Source organism: Gambusia affinis, linkage group LG04 (genome assembly GCF_019740435.1).
Source record: "Gambusia affinis linkage group LG04, SWU_Gaff_1.0, whole genome shotgun sequence".
Taxonomy (NCBI): Eukaryota; Metazoa; Chordata; class Actinopteri; order Cyprinodontiformes; family Poeciliidae; genus Gambusia; species Gambusia affinis.
In genome coordinates, this window is record NC_057871.1 from 311,197 (window position 1) to 329,770 (window position 18,574).

An 18,574-nucleotide genomic window follows, 5' to 3' on the forward strand; every position below is an offset into this window, starting at 1 on the left:
GTGAAGTTTAATAGGAGCATTAAAATAAACGTGTTGGTGACATTCAGTGGCAACCAGTGGGTTTGATATCAGACAGAATGGATCAGGAGAGGAACCGCAGAACCTAAAGAACCTAAAGAACCTAAAGAACATAAAGAACATAAAGAATATAAAGAACATAAAGAACCTAAAGAACCTAAAGAACCAGACATCAGTCTCTTCATCCTTCAGTCATTTCCTGAGACCAAAAAATAATATAAATGGCAATTTAAAGAACAAATTATACAAATAGATTAATAGTAAATAAATAAAGATTGTGAAGAGAACATTAATAACGTTTGTTAGGAAAAATGTTGATATCTTTTATAAATAGTGTTTTGTGGTCAATATTATTTCACAATTTTATTAATGTGGGTTGCCAGTTTGGATCAGGCTTCCTATCAAGCTATAAAAATGATAGAAAACATGCTAATAAAAAGCCTCAGACCTGCAGCTCATAAGAGGTTCTAGACAGGCTAACAGGCTAACAGGCTCACTGGTACACGTTTATGTCCTGGGATGGGGGGGTGAGATGTTCGCATCCACCTCAAAAATATGTAGTTGTGTCCTGCCTGCATACTTTACAAAATCCCTTTCGGTCATTCCTAGTCTTTGAATCTTGAATCATGGAGACAAAGTTGTGAAAACGTAGATTTTCCCACGGCGAAGAGCAAAATGACTGGCTAGTCTCAACACGTTGGGCGGTTCCAACATCACGCATGAGCACAGCAGCTCAGGTCCTGCCAGTACCGGAGTTATCATTTTTATACAAATTTCAGTAAAAAAGCTTAAAACAAGAAGTGAGCATCAATGGAAAATTAAAAATATTTCGAAGGGAAAATGTACAACCTTTATTTACTTCTTACTACCTTTAACTACCTTTAATTTGAGCTCATTAATTTACTACCCTGGTCCCTCTGTAGCATTTTGTTAAACTAAGCTAATGGTTTCCTCCTATTTACAGCATTATGCTAAGCTAGGCTAACGGGTCATGTCTGCACTGAAGGCTGAGTTTTATATGCGAACAGGGAAACTAATCGGACCTCAGCATAAGATCAGAACCTGAAGGAAACTCCAACAAGGAGGCCATTAAACATCTGAAGGTTCACATGAGACTGATGACGGTGAGGAGGAGGAGGAGTGATGAAGACATCCTTACGTTGTCTCTCTGGTCGAAGTCCACAGAGCTGGACACCGAGGTGAGCCGTTCGTAGCGATCTGGAGTCTCCGAGTGCATCGCTGAGGCAACGCTGCAAACAGACGGGAAGGAGCCAGTTAGCATGTAGCCGCCTGACCTTTGACCTCTATACCTGAAAGCTGATTCCCTTAGACTGACAGAAGGAGGGAGACACAGACGGAGCTGCTTCAGGGTCTGAGACCTCAGGACAAAAGGGACAGGAACTAAGACTGCGCCCCCTAAAGGCCGACCCGATTTAACGATGAAGATCTGGATCAAATTTCAGGCGAATGAAAACAGAAAAATGTTGAGCTAAAAGTTTAAAAATCCACCAAAAACATAAAGAATTTCAGAAAACCTTTCCAGACAGGCCCCGCCCACTTCCTTGCTGCGACCAGATGTACGGGGTTTCCTGACCGTCCTTCCAGGGACCGACCTGCAGGAACCATGAACTCCTTGGCGCCTCCTAGTTTGGAAGCTAGCAGGCGGGTTTTGAGTTCAGACATGATCTACCTGGTTCTGACTCGGCCCAAGGCGCACTGAGGTCTAACCTACTGACTACCACGAGGTCACCACGAGGTCACCAAGGGGTCACCACACACTGAGCTGCAGCAGCAGCCGTTACCTTTTCACCGGCTCATAGTTATCGGTGTCTCGTCTGCGGCTGAGTTAAAGATGGAGAGAGGAGCGCAGCGTTAGCTTCATCACACACACACAGAGTACGGAAGGTTAGCAGGGCCAAAAGTCACTCATTAGTGAGCAGAACGTCTGATAGGACAAGAAAGAGCCAGATGTGCTAGTGGACCAATCAGAGCGCAGCATCCTGTTAATGGAAGCAGCAGCAGAAGAAGAAAGAGGAGGAGGAAGAGGAGGAGTTAACGGACAAACCAAACAGCCGACAGGCAGCAACATACTATTCCTGCTCCTCCAGGTCGCTGAAACGCTTCTTCAGTCTTCAAGAAGGAAAAACAGGAAGACGAGGAAAAGTTACTGAAGCAGAACCTCCCGCTTCTCCAAATGTTCCTGATCCTCAACCCAGCGTTCTCCAGAGACATTTACACTCCAGCAGTGCTGCCACCAGGGGGCGCCACTGAGACCACAGGAACCAGTCACTTCCTGCTTACCTGTCTGCATCTGTGACCAGCGCCAGGCGGCCATAATCCCACGCAACCTTCCTCAGGATGGAGAAGACGAAGAGGAGCACCTGAAGAAAAAGAGCATGATGAAGAAGAGCATGAAGAGCTGAATACGGAGCTAGACGTAGATTCTCCAGATTGAACCCTTTCTTTTTCCTGCTCCAAAGTTTCTGCTAGCTTTCAGCAGAGGGTATTTTTTCACTGCATACTGTTCAACACAAGCAGCTGAGAACATGGAGCCATTTGCTCTGCTTGGAATGATCAGAAATTAATACAGAAATGCAGCTTTTCTAGCATAACGTCACATTATACTGATCCAACCAGAGAAACACGGTTCCCTCGCTGAAACCATCTGAGCAGCATTTCAGAATCAGAAGCTCACATCCACCACCTGCTAATGCTCTGCTAACAGCTCTGCTAAGGCGCCGCTCGGCGCAGTGACGTAGCTCACCAGGAAGCACATGAAGTCCAGGGCGAGCACAGTGGGAACGCCTCCGAACGGCAGCCCCTGCAGCACCGTGCTGCGGATGCGGGCTGAGTAGCAGTAGTCTTTGGATTCATCGTCGGCTGTACAGTTCTTCTGTTCGCTGCAGGCCGGGCTGCTACCCACTGACTCCATGGTGACAACCAGCGCACTGAGCATGCTCACTGCCACATCCTCACTGGGAACCTGAAGAGGAGAGAGGCCAGAGGTTTGGGATCTGGGAACATGCCTCTGGATTTCCAGCAACATCTAGAAACAGTAGGCTAACACCAGCAGGCTAACACCAGCAGGCTAACACCAGCAGGCTAATGCTAGCATCCACAGCTATGTCTTGTAATTTCCTTTAATTTTTTTTTATCGTCTGAATGGTGGGGCAGAAATCTGTCAAAGATAGATAGAAACATAGATGTTGTACATACAGACATACTTGGGCTGGAAGATATGCCTTGAAAATAAATTTTTTTTGGACCAAATGAAATTTTATTCGGTTACACATGATTAATTATTTTTTAAAGGATGTTCTTTAGGTGTTGGAATCAAAACCTCCTCCACTGAGTCCGACACAAATTGGAACTGCATGAATATCGTCATGGAAACCTCAGCGCTAACAGCGGAAAGCAGCATGCGAGCTAACGTGCTAGCTATGTTTACCCTATAGCTAGCCGGCTAGCATTCAGAGTCACAGCGCTGAAGAGGAGGAGCTCTGTTACTCTGATTTGATCCTCATCACCATGGTAACCAGTAGCTGCAGCTGATCCAGGTGTTGCTACCTGACGCTCCGACCAAAGGTAAAAATATTAAAGATGAAGATTAAAACATTGAGCAGAGATCCAGGAAACCATCCGGACGGGTCCATCAGTCTGTCCTGACCGGACCGACTGGTTCCATCCCGACATCATCTGGTACCGGACGCAAGATGATACCAGATGATGGTACCGGTTTGGACTCATTTGAGCTGAAGGAAGGAACCATATAAGAGCAGAGGTTCCGGTTCTGTTCGGCCGCTCCATGATAACCACGTCTGGTTCTGTTTGGTTCGGGTTCTAGTTGGTTCTGTTTATTAGTGGAGCAGTTGATGGAGATCCATAAAAGTTCTGCTTCCAGAACCAGCAGGTTTCTCCCTGCTCTTCCCCCAACCCCCCTTCCCCGTTGCCATGGCACCGCGGCAGCGTGACTCATCGTCCAGGCCCCGCCCCCTCCCAGGCCCGGCTCCTGATTGGTCCGGGAGGATCGGCTGCAGCCGGCAGATAACGATAAGGAGCCTCAGATCAGAAACAGGAAGTGGTTCTGCTGCAGCGTCCTGCTCCAGAACCAGAACCACCAACGGCCCGATCTGCACGGGACCGGCAGAACTTCCGACTGTCAGCAGAACCATGAGAAAAGTTCTGAAGTCCAAACATCTCCCTGAGACCGGTTCTGGTTCTGATCAGGACCCAAATGGATGAAATCCCTGGACTGCCTCCATTCTGGATCCAAACTCCTCAGTACCGGGTCAGAACTCTGGGAACATTCCCAGAGTTCTGACCCGGTTCAGCTCGTCAGACCCGGTTTCCTTCTTGGAGTCCAGAGCTGCAGCTGACGATTAATGGGTTAAATAATCAGAACCTCCATCTGCAGCTGAAATCCCTCCGACAGGAGAAAAGCTGAACATCAATAGATATCGATTATTGATTAATGACTGGATGCTGAAGCCGTTTAATGGGAGATTATTTCCAGAATGTGAAGCTAAAACTGAATAGAGTTCAGAGCAAAATGTTTTTATTTTAAAATGTATTTTAATTTGAATTATTGATCTGATTTTCTGATGATGATTAGAATCGGACCGGAACCAAACAAAGATCCGTTAGAATGTGGCCGTCATGGATCAACGGCTTTGATAATATTAAAATATTGGCGGCTGTTTCTTTCATGTTTTCAACATTAAACATTAAAAACTGGATTTTGTCCTTGATGCTCAAAACGCCTCGATCAGTTCAGATCCTCTGGAAGCTAAACTTTCACTAAAATCATCAAGTTTCTGTTCTCACGCATCTGCCAGGTGCTGACACCGATATCAGCTCCGAACCAGAACCGATCCATCACCAGGTCTAACGAGGAAGCTCTGAAGTGATGCGGGTGAACATTTACTGGTTTATTTTTCCAGGTTTTTCCAGGTTTGGGCTCCAGGTTCTTTATAAATCAAGGTGCTGGAAATATTCTGAAAAATCTGCAGTTCGTGTTGGACCGGCATCAAACAGACCCATCAGTTCCAGATGACGGACCGAGCCGAACCGAGCCTTCGGGTTTTAGGCCTGACAGCAGGCTGATCCTTTGACTCACTGACCTGATTTCTGCGGGAGCTCCAGCGGGCCGTGCGGGGCCGCAGCACGTACAGGCCCGAACCGAACCGGCCCTCTCAGCCAAACAAAGCGCAGAGATCCCGCACATCCGCCACCTGCGTGGATCTGCTCCATCAGATGCGGACAGGCACAAGCGCGCGCCGGGCGCGTGCACAGCGCACACATTATGTAACCCCCTCCGCGGCCCCCACCGGGCCGGATGATGCTGCCGGGGGAAGCGGCGCCGCCAGGCCGCCGGAGAGGCTCCAGCCGCGGCCTGGTGGCCCCCGGCGGCCCGCTGAGCGGATCAGGCGGAGCCGCAGCTCAAAGCCAATCATGGAGAATTAGAACAAAACCGGTACCTGACCATCCGAAGCCGAACCGAACCTCCTCTGCTTCTCTGCTCCTCTTCCAAAACAACCGCTAAATGAACGAATCCTCAGAAGAGCCGATGCGTCCGAACCGCGGGCCGCGGCAGCACCGCCATGCCGCAGAAACCCGCAAAGAGCCGCACAGAGCCGCACAGAGCCGCACAGAGCTGGATCCACCGCCGGGGACGCTGGGCCGACAGTCCGCTGCGAGCCGCTGCTCCTCCGCCGGCTGTCCGAGGCAAAATGGAGGCGGAGCGGAGCTGCGGTGACGCGCCGCCGCCAGCAGGGGGCAGCAGGAGCTGACCTTCAGGCTGCGTCTCGCCCTGCGGTTACACAACCTGTCCACGCAGAAGAAGACCTGCTGCTGCTGCTGCTGATGATGATGAAGATGATGAAGATGAAATCAGGTGTCCGATCATCTGGACGCCTTATCACGTGACTAAATGGGGGACTTCCGGTCTGACGCAGGTCCGGACAATCAGAAGAAAAACGTTTGGTTAAAACTCACTATGAGCTGTGGAGGCAGCAAGGTCCCCGGTTCAAATCCCAGCCAGTTCTGCCCGGGGTCCGCGGTGGACCCGTCCAGGTTGGACCCGTCCAGGTTGGACCTGGGGTCTGCTGGCAGCGTCACGGTTCCTTCATCAGGACTATCGGAACAAATGTCCTAAAAAACAGTTTCTACCCGATGGCAATCATGGCACTAAATTTAGAGGCATAAGAACTTCTGCTCTTGACATCACTCTGTTCATCCATCCATCCAGGGTTGCTGGTTCCTCTCCAGCTGTGCCCCGGGCGAGAGGCGGGGTCACCCTGGACAGGTCGCCAGTCTGTCGCAGGGCAACACAGAGACACACAACCATTCACACACACACTCACACCTAGGGAGAATTTAGAGAGACCAGTTAACCTGACAGTCATGTTTTTGGACTGTGGGAGGAAGCCGGAGAACCCGGAGAGAACCCACCATGCACAGGGAGAACATGCAAACTCCATGCGGAAAGACTCCGGGCCGGGAATCGAACCCAGGACCTTCTTGCTGCAAGGCAACAGCTCTATCAACTGCGCCACCGTGCAGCCCGACATCACTCTGTAAACTCTGTTCACTCTGATACCTCCAGGCTCTGCAACCATCTTCTGATGTCTATTTATTTCTTGTTTTGTGCTGTTTGTTTCTTCATCTTTTTATGTATGTATATTTATATTGTGTGTTGTGTATGTTTATATAACCTGCACTTTAACTCGAGTCAAGCACTTTGTAATCTGTTGATGACAATGACTAATAGATCTTATCTTATCCACTTCTTAAAGGTTTTTCAGAGTTAGTCTGCAACACATAAAGTTTGCTGCTGTCCCCTTGGCTGAGGGACAGATCCGTCTCTCTCAGGTCCAGCAGAGGACGGATGGACTCAGTGGACCTCTAACCCTCCAACAAGCCAGAACTCGACGCAGAGCCGAGAATTAAATCACCTTTATTTCCAGAGTCTCAGCTGCTCCTGGTTGTAATTGGACAGAAACATAAATATTATAAATCATATCTGAACTGAAGAAGAGGATGATGAAGATTTAACTTCATGAAATCTAGAGTCTCCGCCTGGACTCCCAGGAACCGGGTCAGAACAGAACCTGTGCTGCTGATTGGACCCCGTTATGTTCGGTGATCAGACTGGGACTGCTGGGAGGAAGATGGTTCTGATGGTCCGCTGACGTTCATCTAAACTGGTTCCGGCCTGGAAACCCGGATCCCATCAGAACCGAACCTTTTGACCTCTCACAGAGCCACGGCTCGGCTGTTGATGTGGAACCGGAAGTCAGTTTTCTGCCTCTTCTTCCAGCGTCTTTTTGAAATATGAAGCAGTAATTTGTTCAATGGTTATTAATGGAGAGGCTGTTATGCTGCCATCTGCTGTGTCTTCTGAGTACTGCAGTTGCATTGCACCGTTCTAAACAAGTAAATAAACCAAGTCACGTTGAAATGCCTGTTCTCTTCACTCTGCAGCTCATTGGCTGAGCTTCCGGCTCTGGCAGAGGGCCGCGCCGGAAGAAGCAGCTGCGCCGCCGCGGATGGAGTGTCGATCCGCCGCCGTTTCTTCCCTCAGCTGGGCGCTGGTGGTCGGCGGGGTGGCCTTCCTGCTGCGGCAGACGCGCCGCTGCGGAGAGTACGGCCGCTACGCGGAGCCGGGCGGCCGCTGCTGGCCCGCCGGCCCGGCCTGGTTCCTGCAGGAGGTTCCGGCCTTCCTGGTTCCGCTGCTGCTGCTGCTGCTGGGTTCTGCAGAACCGGGCTCTGGCACCGGGAGGTCTCTGCTCGTCTGGACCTTCATGCTGCACTACTTTTACAGGTTAGACGGGCCGGACCGGGCCGCGGCGGGTGGAGGTTCTGGAAAGGTTCGGGGTGTTTTGGGTGATGGAGTGACGCAGTGAGCTCAGGTCCAGAGTATCGGAACCGAACCTCCTGGCGGGACGGTTCCCTTCAGATCAGATCAGTTAATGAAGGTTATTAATCAGAACCAGAACCGCTGACCCAAAAGAACTTTCAGCAGCAGATCTTCTCTCCATCAAGGAGAGAAGCTGATCAGATCTGGTCTCTGATTGGAATTAGGAATGACGTCATTCCTGCTCAGAGCCCAGGCTCTGGAGGTTTAACTGGACTGAACAGAACCTAAGATGGTTCTGGTTCTAGTAAGACACTCAGACCTCACCTGTCCAACTTGTCTCACCTGAGGCTGAAAGCTGAGCAGAGTGGGACATCATGTTCTGGTCCGGCCGGCCCGGATCCCAGGGAAGACGTTCTTCAGGTTCTGCTCCAGGTCAACCTGTTTGGTTTGTTGCAGTTCCTTAGGGTAGCTTGACCTTTGACCCTTCTCTGCCAACCTGTGGTTGATGCTCTCCATTAAAGGGACCCAAAGCGGTTCCACCCTGTTTGGTTCTGTCGGACCGATGCAGATCAGGTTCTGCTGTGGGATCCAGCTGTGATGCATTTAAGGAGCCGCTGGTCCTGTGGGAATTTACAGAATTTAGAAAGGTGTAAGATTTCCAACAGCTTCAGCATCTCAGGCGGGTTTAGTTTGGGATTATGGATTATGGATTATTGTTCCTGTTGAAGTTCTGGGTTTCAGATGTTCTGAAGGAACTTTGTTCTGGTTCTGCAGGAGCTGCGTCTACTCCTTGCTGACCCGCGGACGGCCGGTTCCTGTGAAGATCGTCTGCTCCTCCGTGGTCTTCTGCTCTCTGAACGGCTTCCTGCAGGGACACCACCTGCTGCACTGCGCTCAGCTGCAGCACACCGGGCTGACCGGCGTTCGCCTCTCTGCAGGTCAGACGCAGCGCTCCGCTGCGGCAGTGTGAGGAACCCGACTCAAACGAGGACAAAAAGAGTTCAAATTAGAAAAAATTTCAATTTAATTTTTTCAAAATAGCAAACAAAACATAAAATTCAATGCAAAAATGAATCAAAGAATAAATAACAATCTTGGGCCCAATTTAACTGAGGTCAACTGAACTCTAACTGAACACAAACAAAACTGACCTTCCTAACAAAGAACAAAAGGCTGTTTAAATAGGGGTGGAGGAACCTAAATCTATCACTTGAGGGACATAACAAAAGAATAAATAAATACAAAATTAACTAAAGCATTCTATGAAACAAATAAAGCAAAACTAACTTTTACTTAACAGAAACAATAATAAGTGAATATTTAAGTGACAAGATTAACTAATTAAAAACAACTTGAAACAAGTCTCCTCCTTCAGTCTTTCAAGACAAATGGTTTCCTCCAGGTTTCCTCCTCCAGCTGTTTTGAATCAGCAGCACCTCAAACGAAACACAAGTGTAAATAAACCATTCAGACAGACATTAACTAAAGTGTGCACCCATTAGAAAATGTATATCTAAATGAAATAACTAACTTAAACACGTAAACTAAAATATAATATAAAGAAAAATACTAACACGATGTGGTGGTGGGAGGAGCATCCACCACAGGCAGGAACCGGTTCTGAGGGGGTTCTGAAGTCCAAAAGCTGAACAAGCCACCAGAGGACAATGAGAATCACACTAGAACATGAATTGATTTGTTTTTGTTTGGAAAGATGAGATGAGGAAGTTTGGGCTTGGTTTGTTCAGGGGGTTCTGAAATAGGAAAGTGAGGAACTGGGGCGCGGATCAGGTTGGGTAGAGGTCTGGCTCCTGCTGGACTTCATGTCTTGATTCTGTTTTCTCAAGGTATTCTGGTGTTTGCTGTCGGTCTGACCATCAACATCCACAGTGACCATGTCCTGCGTAACCTGAGGAAACCTGGGGAGTACGTCTACCGGATCCCCCGCGGTACGGCACAAAGACTGTCGCTCCGCCTTATGCTGACTTCCTGTTGACCGGTCTCCGTCTTCCAGGGGGGATGTTTGAGTTCGTTTCTGGTGCCAACTTCTTTGGGGAGATCACCGAGTGGTGCGGCTTCGCCCTCGCTGCTTGGTCCCTTCCAGCCTTCGCCTTTGCCTTCTTCACCATCTGCTCCATCGGGCCCAGAGCCTACCATCACCACAGGTACCATTCAGTCCCAAACCTTCAGGATCAGACACACTGAACAAAGGTTCTGGTTGGGTTATGGTTTGGGTTTTAGCCCGCATCAGAAGAACTCTGGCTGAATGGCTCCTTCATGTCTTCCAGGGACTATAAGCGGAGGTTTGAGGACTACCCCTGCTCCAGGAAAGCCATCATTCCCTTCATTCTTTAGGGATGGAGGCCCGACCCGGGAGAACTGGTTCCTCCTCCTCAGAGAACCAGTACATGCTCCATAAATCCAACCCAGAGCCGTCCTCTCCTGGTGCTCCTCCGTCACTGTGAGGTTCTGGACCGGTACAGGTTGACGTTCCCTCCATCCAGGCTGGAATATAGGTCAAAGGTCAGGACCCCGCACGTCCAGGCTTTTACCATCAGGTGGCGCCACAGAGACAGAGTGGTCTGCTGCTCTGCAGTGAAACTAAATAAGCTGATTTGAAATGTTACAACCTGACAAATTTTCTTTAAAAATAGTTCTATATTCACATATATGCACTTTTAATTCTTTTGTTTCCTCTAAACTTTATGTATTTGTCTTAATATCTGTACTAAATCATCATAATAAACATTAAAGGTGATTCAGACTGAGTTTCGACTGTCTTCTGGTTCTGGTTCCTCCAGGATTTTAAACCTTTCCAGCAGAAATCCGACCTGCGATCTAAAGCGGTTTACTTCTTCTCCTTCTTCCTCTTCTTATTTAGATTTTAACGGCAGCTTGCATCCATTATTGTTGCACTACTGCCATCTGTTGGATCCTAATATCTACACCTCAAATTTTCAAAGATTCCAGTATCTTCTCATTCCCCTCATTACTATTTAACTGATCAACCACATTCTCAAATTTCTGTTCTCTATTGAAAGCTAATTCCGTTTTAAATAATCTTCTTTGATTCACATGTTTCCTACAACTAATAAAGACATGTTCCATCCAGTATCACACCAACTACAGAAACCAGTAAGATGTTAAGAGTTCCATTCAAAAAAACTGTGACCGGCCGAAGCAGATTAGTTTTTCCTTCAGCCTGAAATCAAGTACTTGTTATGCTCTTATTTGAAATGGAACCGGAAACAACGTTGCTTTTATTTTGGAAGGAACGTTTCTAACGTAAAGTCAAAGCAGAATCAGCGTACGACGGATTTACTACGCAGACTTCCACAACAAATATGGCGGACGGTGAGTTCATTGTTGAGCTTTGATGGTTATTATCGGTGGGTTCTGGGGAGGTTCGGTCTGGTGGTTCGATGGTTCCGGTTTCATCCTGCGCGTTATTGCTCAGGTCTCCCGCCGTTGGCCGCTTCCTGTCGTCGGTCCGGTTTATTTACTGGAACGAGCTAAGATGCTAAGCTAACAACCCGCCGCGTACTGACCCACGTCGCCCGGTTCGATCTGGGTCCGGGCCAGGTCCGGATCCAGGCCAGCTGTATGGGCTAAGACCGGCCAGAACCAGAACCGAACCGCTGCTCTCGGATTTATTTCCAACCAAACTTTAAACAACCGGCTTTGTCCCTGCTGTGTTGCTGGAGACACAAACAGAACCAGAACCGGTTCCGGTTTCGGTGGTTCTGTCGGTGAGTCCGGGCGGTTCCGAATCAACCTCGAGGGTTCAGCTGGAGGTTCTGGTTCTGAGTCCAGTCTCCTCCCGCATCCAGAGGCTGCTCCTCTGGTTACCATGGTAACCGCAACTGGCGACGTCACCAAGGTCCTCTGACGTTGAGGCTCAGGTTCCCATGAAGCTGATCCCAAACCCAGTCGGTCCAGTTAGTTTTGGTTCTGGAGTCAGAGGACCAATCAGAGTGAAGAGCTGCAGGATTCTAGTCACGTGATCAAAGCACTGCGTGTTTCCAGTCTGAGGAGAACGTTCTCCCATGATCAGGAGCTGGACCTGCTGCTAAGCTAACTGCTGCTTTGCCTTTCAGATCACACAGACCCAGACCAGTCCATGGAGGGACACACACCTGTGAGACACACACACACACACACACACACACACGGTTTCCATGGCAACAGCTGTCTGAACCTGAATCCTCCTGCAGGTCTCTGAAAACCCTCACGCGGAGTTCGGCCTGACGGAGAACCTGCAGGTAACTCTGTCTGCCAGCATGCTTTGCTTCACTCACCACTCTGTACAGGTTCTGTCCCGTTCCGAGGTTCTGCTGCTACTGGATCCAGAACCTGATCAGAACATCGGGACGGGACAGAGCCACCGACCGGTTCGGTCCTAGAACCGATGTCTGAGTAACGGGTCGGGTCGTTGGTCCCCAGCGGACGGTGGAGAACGAGAAGGCAAGTGCGGAGAAGCTGTCCAAGCAGAAGGTGGACCTGCAGGCGCTGCCGACCCGGGCCTACCTGGACCAGACCGTGGTTCCCATCCTGCTGCAGGGCCTGTCCGTCCTGGCCAAGGAGAGGTGGGTTCTTCCGCGGGTCGGGTCAGTACCGGCTACCACTCGCTGGTTTTGACGTTGTGGATGTTTCTCTTCAGGCCTCCCAACCCTATCGAATATTTGGCGGCGTTCCTGCTGAAGAACAAATCCCAGTTCGAGGAGCGGAGCTAAATCTGTTTTACAATCCAGAATAAACATGTTAAAAATGGAGACGCCTTGTTTATTCAGAACACACCAGTTCTGTTCTGGAGACCGGAGCCGACGGGCTGCAGCATCCTGTGAAGCTCAGGATAACTCAGAGGTCAGCTGACCTCTGAACTTTTTGCTGGAGGGAGGAAGGGTCATGACCCGAGGAGCAGGAAGTCACTGAAAAGTTAAAGATTTGAGTCTGTTCCAGAAAACTCCATTTAATTTGTTTATGTGAAACATTTACAGAACAACAAGTTAAAAACAAAACAACCTGCAGACGTACGGAGGCCCAGACAGGCCAATATTATACAAACACATACAGGGGATCATATTCACCACCATCAATTTTCTAGGAGCCAGACAAATACTATAAAAAATTATTTTCTGCTTTTATTTTGGCAGATTACATCCTGTTAAAACTACTTTATATAGTTTAATTATGTAGTAAAATATCTCATCAAGAAAAAAAAAGTAAAAATGTTTGTGAGCCTTATGAGAAACTACAACTCCCACAATGCTTTTCAACAGGAAGTGTCCAAAGAACCAGACTATTTGACCTGAGGATTGTGAGTAATGTAGTGGATGTAGTAGTAACAAACTGGAGGCTCCGCCCACTTTGCAGCTCCACGCCTTTATTGGAGCGTCTGGGGGTCACCAGGTTGATGATGCAGAGGCCAGGTCTCAGCCAACTGCAGAGTGACAAACTACATGGATCAAACATACCAGGTCAGACCACCAGGTAAGGTCACAGAGTGTATGACGTCACTTCCTGTTGCTCAGAGTTGCACAGGAAGTGGCCTTTAAGTGTCATCAGATGACGGTCCGGCAGGCTGATGAGGAAGTGGGCGGGGCTTGGTCTCAGATGTAGAACTGGTGATTGGCTAGATTGTCCATGAAGGGCTGAACCAGGAAGTCAGTGGAAAAGTAGAAGATGAGACCAAAAGCGATGGAGATGGGCAGAGCAGGCAACGCCTTCCTGAAGATGGCCAGGAGCAGCAGGGTGAGGCACAGACCCTGGAGGGAGGAGCAGAGGGGTTGGGGCATAAGAGGGGGGCAAAGAAGGTGGACAATGAGTCACATGACCGGCTCAAAGTTCTCACACTTCATACCATCTCTTCAGCCCATTCTCTCCTAGTTGTAGCCACTAGAGGTGGCATGATGTTGCCATTACCTCTACCTCTGACAGGAAGTGGGGCTGGATCAGAGTCTCGCCTCAAAAAACACAGGAAGAAGACCGAATCCTCAGATTCAACCTCAGATTCAACATGGCCGACTTAGATAACCTAACCTAACTAAGAAACTTGCCTTACATCTGAAACTGTCTTGGCACTCTGAATGACCCCAGAAATGATTGATGGAAAGTTTAGTGGAAGGAAAGCAACATGACTGAACATACAATGAGGATGGCCACGAAGCAGGCCAGGGTGGTGTTCCAGTCTCCACCAGTCGCTGCAGCCTTTCCCACCAGGACGCTGTAGAAGATGAAGTCTCCGAGGCCGAGCTTCACCCCGCCTGCACATACACACATCATCATCGTCGTCATGGTAATCAGACACCGGCTGAGCTCTGGCCTGCAGCTCCTCCACTCACGTTCCTCCTCCAGTTCCTCTTCCGTGACTGGCCTCAGACATCGGCTTTGAGGCTCCGCCCTCCCACCATTTAGCTCTGCCTCCTCATCTGAACCTGTTGCCGTAGAGACAGTATTCAGACTGCAGGCTTGGAAACCAGAGCAGGCGTTGCCACTAGCGTTGTCTGACCTGTTTCAAAGCGCTGGCCATCGGCCGGGTTCGCCATCGTCACTGTCCACATCATGGCAGCTACAGAGAGACGGAGACAGTGTGACCAATCAGAGTGCTTCAACCACACATCTGGAGCAGACCCGGATCCAGCCCCCAACTAGATCAGAACGAGAACCAGACCAGCCCCCAACTAGACCAGAACAAGACCCGGACCAGCCCCCAACTAGACCAGAACTGTAATTAGACCTAACAAGACGCCGACCAGATGAGACTCTGGACTTACAGGAGTAGATTAGGGCGGGGAAGATGGGTTCGTTGCGCTCCTGAGCCGTCTCCACCAGCATCCGCAGCGGTCCCTTCGGACTGAGGACTGCGACCAGATCTGCAGGGGAGCAAGCATGATGTTAGAGGCACCATGACGGTGAGGCAGGAGGAGACGGCATTCCAGGACTCACCGTAGACAGAGATGGCGCCCAGGATGACCCAGGTGGACCACTCGGGGAGATACTTGATGAAGACGAGGGCCATGAGTGCGCTGATGAGGATGAGGTAGGCCTGCTGCAGCTGCAGGGGCCCCTTCCAGTGGATGCACAGCATGCCCACGGCGCCGAAGTTCCAGATTACCATGGCAATAGTTGGGTAGTCCACCGCCACGTTGTAGGTCCGAAACACCTCGCTGATGGCACAGAAAGGACGAGCCTAGCGATGGACCAGAGCCAGAACCGGGCCGGCTGGGTCCTTCAGAACGGAAACTCACCCCAGGTACATGAAGCTGAACCAGAAGAGCAGCATGAGGGAGGACAGGATGAGCCAGCCATGGATGAACTGAGGCAGAGAAAAACCAGAACTTCAGGCTGAAACGGACCCAGAACATTCACCGGGTTGGACCGGCTTCTAGTTCAGAACCAAGGCAGCGATTCTCTGCCCCGAACTGGTTGGACCGTCTGCTGGAGAAATATTGTTTCCTTTCGAAAACCTGCTGGCAGTGCTGGTGGCAGCGGCGCTAGGGGGCGCCAGATCCACCCAAAGTGGTTTTATGTTTCAAAATGTTAAGAGTTGACAGGAAATGGAAAAATATAACTTGGTGATTCTGAGTTAGAAGATTTACTGATGTACACACAAAATCTAAAGAAAATATAATTAAATGTGTTTATGATGCTGATCATGATGAGTCGGGTCGGGTCAGGTCGATCTGCTCCGGTCCAGTCCGGTCTGGTCCCAGTCCTACCTTGTAGCAGCGGTTCTTGTACAGCACCACCAGGAGGACGGTCATGACCACGATGACACTGATCATGATGGCGGTGTTGAGGACGGAGTGCAACAGCCGGCGGCCCACATCGGGCGTGTCCTCGCTGAACGGCGTGTAGATCCTGCAGAGAGACCGGGTGAGACCAGAACCAGAACTGGGACCAGAACCTGACGGACCTACAGCTGCTGGGTGGTCTTCTCTGAGTAGAAGCTGACGGACTTGATGGTGGCGACCACCACCGCCATGCACAGCGTGACGGGGACGAACAGCATGATGACGTGCTTGGCGCCATACTTCAGAGGCTCCTCCTCCTCATCCTCCTCAGGTTCCACCCCCGGGTCCAGACCGGCCTGCGAGAGGAGAACCCGTCAGGACCAACACTGTTCTCAAACACGGTCAGCAGAACTGGGCCGGTACCGTTTTATTGTCAGAGTCCTCGGTGGGGCTGAGCTCAGGGTCGGGTCGGTAGGACGGAACCGGAGGGTTCTGGGCAGGAACCAGGGCGGTCCGCTCATTGTAGAGCTCCTCATCACTGTCTGACACGCTCATCACTGCAAACAGAACCAAACAGAACCAACTGAACCAAACAGAACTCAACAAAACTGCTGAACCCAACAGAACCTGCTCTCCGTCCTGAAACTACAGGTACCGTTATCTGTAGAAGAACCTAAAGAATCAAGCAGAACCTGGACTCTGTAGACAAACAGAACCATGTAACATCTTCTCCAACAGAACCGAACATTTTACTGTCTGTACTACCAGAACCTGTTCTGACTGCTACAGAAGAATCCAAAGAACCGATAGGAACAAATCTGGGCCGTATTGTGCAACAGAAACGGAACTCTAGTGTCTAGTCGAACAAAACAGAACCGAACTGGAACAGCCTGCCTCAACAGAACCGAACAAACTGACTCTGTTGGCCCAAACTGACTTTTTTCCTGAAGCCAACCGAACTCGGATGATTCCGACCGTCACTCTAGTCGCTTTTTGTCAGAGTAAGTTCAGAAAAACGAACCTGTGCAGAACCGAACTGGACCTGGACCGAAATTAAGTCCGAGATATAAACCCGGAAACACCGCGGTCAGCTGATCCGAGCGACGCACGTGATACGTTCACTGACGTCACACCCACCGTGAGAAGAACCGAGAGAAGTAAACCGGAGGGAACGTTCCGGGTGTCGGGCGCCCTGCCAGTTAAACAAAACCAACGAGACGTTAAGAAATGTCCTTTTAACACATTTGGTCCTTTCTGGAATATTTTATTGGTCCATCATTTTTGAAAATAGAAATTGGAAGTGGAGTTGGTTGCTTCCAAAGAAATGCCTAATTAATAAAGTAAGAGAAATTTCCTACAAAATTATTCACAATGGTTATCCAGTTTGACAAAAAGATATTTGGGAAAAGTTCGCTCACTTGCTTTGGGATTTTAATGTAACTTTAACAGATAAGGATGGAGAAAAATCAACTAGTTAAAACGGGATTTTTTTTGTCAACTTCTTTATTATTTTTGGTAAATATCATCTTCACACCTCCAAATATTTACAACAAACGCCTAATTTATAGATTTGATTATCTTCTATTACTATTTGTATAGAATTCCTAAAACTAAGCTGAAATGCTGAAGCCATTCAAATTTAGTGGTTTTATAACTGCAGCGCCGGTAAACTACGTTCTGTAAAACCCTTGGAGTTGTATTGCGCGCTCTATGTTGTTCTTTGTAAATAAAAATAAAAAACCCTTGAAGGCATTCCATGTCTTACTTCCGCATCCGGTGGCGTCCGTCTGTCTCGATCTGACACCGTTTATCTTCGGAAAACTTTTAAAAAATATGACTGTAAAATTAATAAACTTCGAATCAAACGGGCCCAATTTCTATGGAAGCCCGTTTCCGCCACTCTGCTAACAAAAAAAATAAAAAAATAATCTCATTATAATGAGATAGTATCTCAAAATAATGAGATAGTATCTCAAAATAATGAGATAGTATCTCAAAATAATGAGATAGTATCTCAAAATAATGAGATAGTATCTCAAAATAATGAGATAGTATCTCAAAATAATGAGATAGTATCTCAAAAATAATGAGATAGTATCTCAAAAATAATGAGATAGTATCTCAAAAATAATGAGATAGTCTACACAGGCTCAGGACTGTGGAGGTTGAACCCCCTTTCGAATTGGTTCAATCCATCTGTACCGGGATTACTTTACCGTCGGTCGCGCCTGCCGCCTGCAAGCACCCAGCTAAACGTAGCTGTTTACAACGGTAAGAAATGTGGTTTTGTTAATTTAAGTTAAGTCTGTAATATAAGCTAGCAGAGTATAAAGTGATCAATTTGGCATACTGACGACGGTAGCTAATCTTGAAGATAGCTTAAGAAGATGCATTCATATCTTTGAAGCTAACGTTTTCTGTTTCTTTACTTCGTCAGTCCACAACTGACTTTCCGGTAACTGGTGTTAATATCTCAGGATTACGTGGTACATTTATTTGCTGTAATGACACATGTTCAGTCTACCACAAAATCGTGGTGTGATAACTGGTGAGTAGTTCGTAGATGCTGCGTCTCGCTCCCAAGCCACCAAAACAATACGCCTATTTATTTTTTAAAAAAAAGTTAAGCTAAAATATGTCATGGCATTTTATGTCACGTACTCTCTCTCTCTCTCTCTCTCTCTTTTATTATTGTTAAATTCTACATAATTTATGTAACTGCACCCCAAGCAAGAAATGTAAAAAAGTAAATAAATATTTTGTCTGTCTGCAAATCTTTTTCATTCATTTAATCAGTAAGTTCAAGTAACAATCAAAACCATATGTGCTTGCTTTTGTACAGTGCGGGTTGTTTCAGAAAGACAACACTGGATGGTGTGGAGGAGTTGCATTTTCACTGGCCTTTTCTGATCACACAAGAGGTATAAGTGACTTCTCTGCCATAGTGTGTTTCTCCAGTTCTCTA

At 48.4% G+C, this 18,574-nt stretch overlaps 4 protein-coding genes across 16 annotated transcripts in view; 2 read left to right on the plus strand and 2 right to left on the minus strand.

Annotated features, from left to right (window-relative positions):
- The window catches only part of LOC122828925 (CSC1-like protein 2), a 24,018-nt gene extending 17,732 nt beyond the window's left edge, over positions 1 to 6,286 (minus strand). For 3 of the 7 annotated variants that reach the window (XR_006370290.1, XR_006370289.1, XM_044112988.1), the window contains exons 1-5: positions 5,496 to 6,285; positions 2,783 to 3,001; positions 2,320 to 2,399; positions 2,110 to 2,148; positions 1,178 to 1,268 (exon numbers count right to left, since the gene is read on the minus strand). Coding sequence is in view for 5 of the 7 variants with exons in the window: in XM_044112988.1 (XP_043968923.1) it covers positions 1,178 to 1,268; positions 2,110 to 2,148; positions 2,320 to 2,399; positions 2,783 to 2,974 (402 nt within the window). In the remaining 2 variants the exon portion in view is untranslated. Of the gene's footprint in view, positions 1 to 1,177; positions 1,269 to 2,109; positions 2,149 to 2,319; positions 2,400 to 2,782; positions 3,002 to 5,138 lie in introns of all 7 variants that reach the window. The other 4 variants (XM_044112989.1, XM_044112990.1, XM_044112991.1 and 1 more) reach the window with 4 other exon arrangements.
- Positions 1 to 10,644, plus strand: part of LOC122828959 (3-oxo-5-alpha-steroid 4-dehydrogenase 2-like) — a 12,159-nt gene extending 1,515 nt beyond the window's left edge. The window contains exons 1-7 of one of the 4 annotated variants that reach the window (XM_044113065.1): positions 6,451 to 6,690; positions 6,813 to 7,311; positions 7,501 to 7,840; positions 8,651 to 8,814; positions 9,724 to 9,825; positions 9,891 to 10,041; positions 10,165 to 10,644. In XM_044113065.1, coding sequence (XP_043969000.1) covers positions 7,566 to 7,840; positions 8,651 to 8,814; positions 9,724 to 9,825; positions 9,891 to 10,041; positions 10,165 to 10,231 — 759 coding nt within the window. In that variant the 5' untranslated portion in view covers positions 6,451 to 6,690; positions 6,813 to 7,311; positions 7,501 to 7,565 and the 3' untranslated portion in view covers positions 10,232 to 10,644. Of the gene's footprint in view, positions 1 to 6,450; positions 6,691 to 6,812; positions 7,841 to 8,650; positions 8,815 to 9,723; positions 9,826 to 9,890; positions 10,042 to 10,164 lie in introns of those variants that run through there. The other 3 variants (XM_044113064.1, XM_044113066.1, XM_044113068.1) reach the window with 3 other exon arrangements.
- Positions 10,645 to 11,121: 477 nt separating this feature from the next.
- On the plus strand, positions 11,122 to 12,646 carry dpy30 (dpy-30 histone methyltransferase complex regulatory subunit). Its single transcript, XM_044113097.1, has 5 exons — positions 11,122 to 11,230; positions 11,974 to 12,014; positions 12,091 to 12,138; positions 12,320 to 12,462; positions 12,537 to 12,646. Exons 1-5 carry the CDS (start codon positions 11,221 to 11,223, stop codon positions 12,607 to 12,609), a joined length of 315 nt encoding a protein of 104 aa, XP_043969032.1. The 5' UTR covers positions 11,122 to 11,220; the 3' UTR covers positions 12,610 to 12,646.
- A 178-nt stretch (positions 12,647 to 12,824) lies between these two features.
- psen2 (presenilin 2) lies at positions 12,825 to 16,785 on the minus strand. Of its 4 annotated transcripts, XR_006370292.1 has the most exons (12): positions 16,547 to 16,641; positions 16,033 to 16,166; positions 15,796 to 15,965; positions 15,595 to 15,736; positions 15,124 to 15,191; positions 14,822 to 15,042; positions 14,650 to 14,748; positions 14,385 to 14,444; positions 14,218 to 14,310; positions 14,024 to 14,139; positions 13,737 to 13,839; positions 13,500 to 13,641 (listed from the first exon to the last, which is right to left on the minus strand). XR_006370292.1 is itself a non-coding variant. In XM_044113042.1 (11 exons), the coding sequence occupies exons 2-11, from the start codon at positions 16,162 to 16,164 to the stop codon at positions 13,486 to 13,488; spliced, it is 1,257 nt and encodes a 418-aa protein (XP_043968977.1). In that variant the 5' UTR covers positions 16,165 to 16,166; positions 16,631 to 16,785; the 3' UTR covers positions 12,825 to 13,485. The 4 variants fall into 4 exon arrangements, 2 of the variants coding, with proteins under 2 accessions (XP_043968977.1, XP_043968976.1); XM_044113042.1 differs by lacking the exon at positions 13,737 to 13,839 and having other exon boundaries at positions 12,825 to 13,641; positions 16,631 to 16,785; XM_044113041.1 differs by lacking the exon at positions 13,737 to 13,839 and having other exon boundaries at positions 12,825 to 13,641; positions 16,547 to 16,645.
- Positions 16,786 to 18,574: the final 1,789 nt, after the last annotated feature.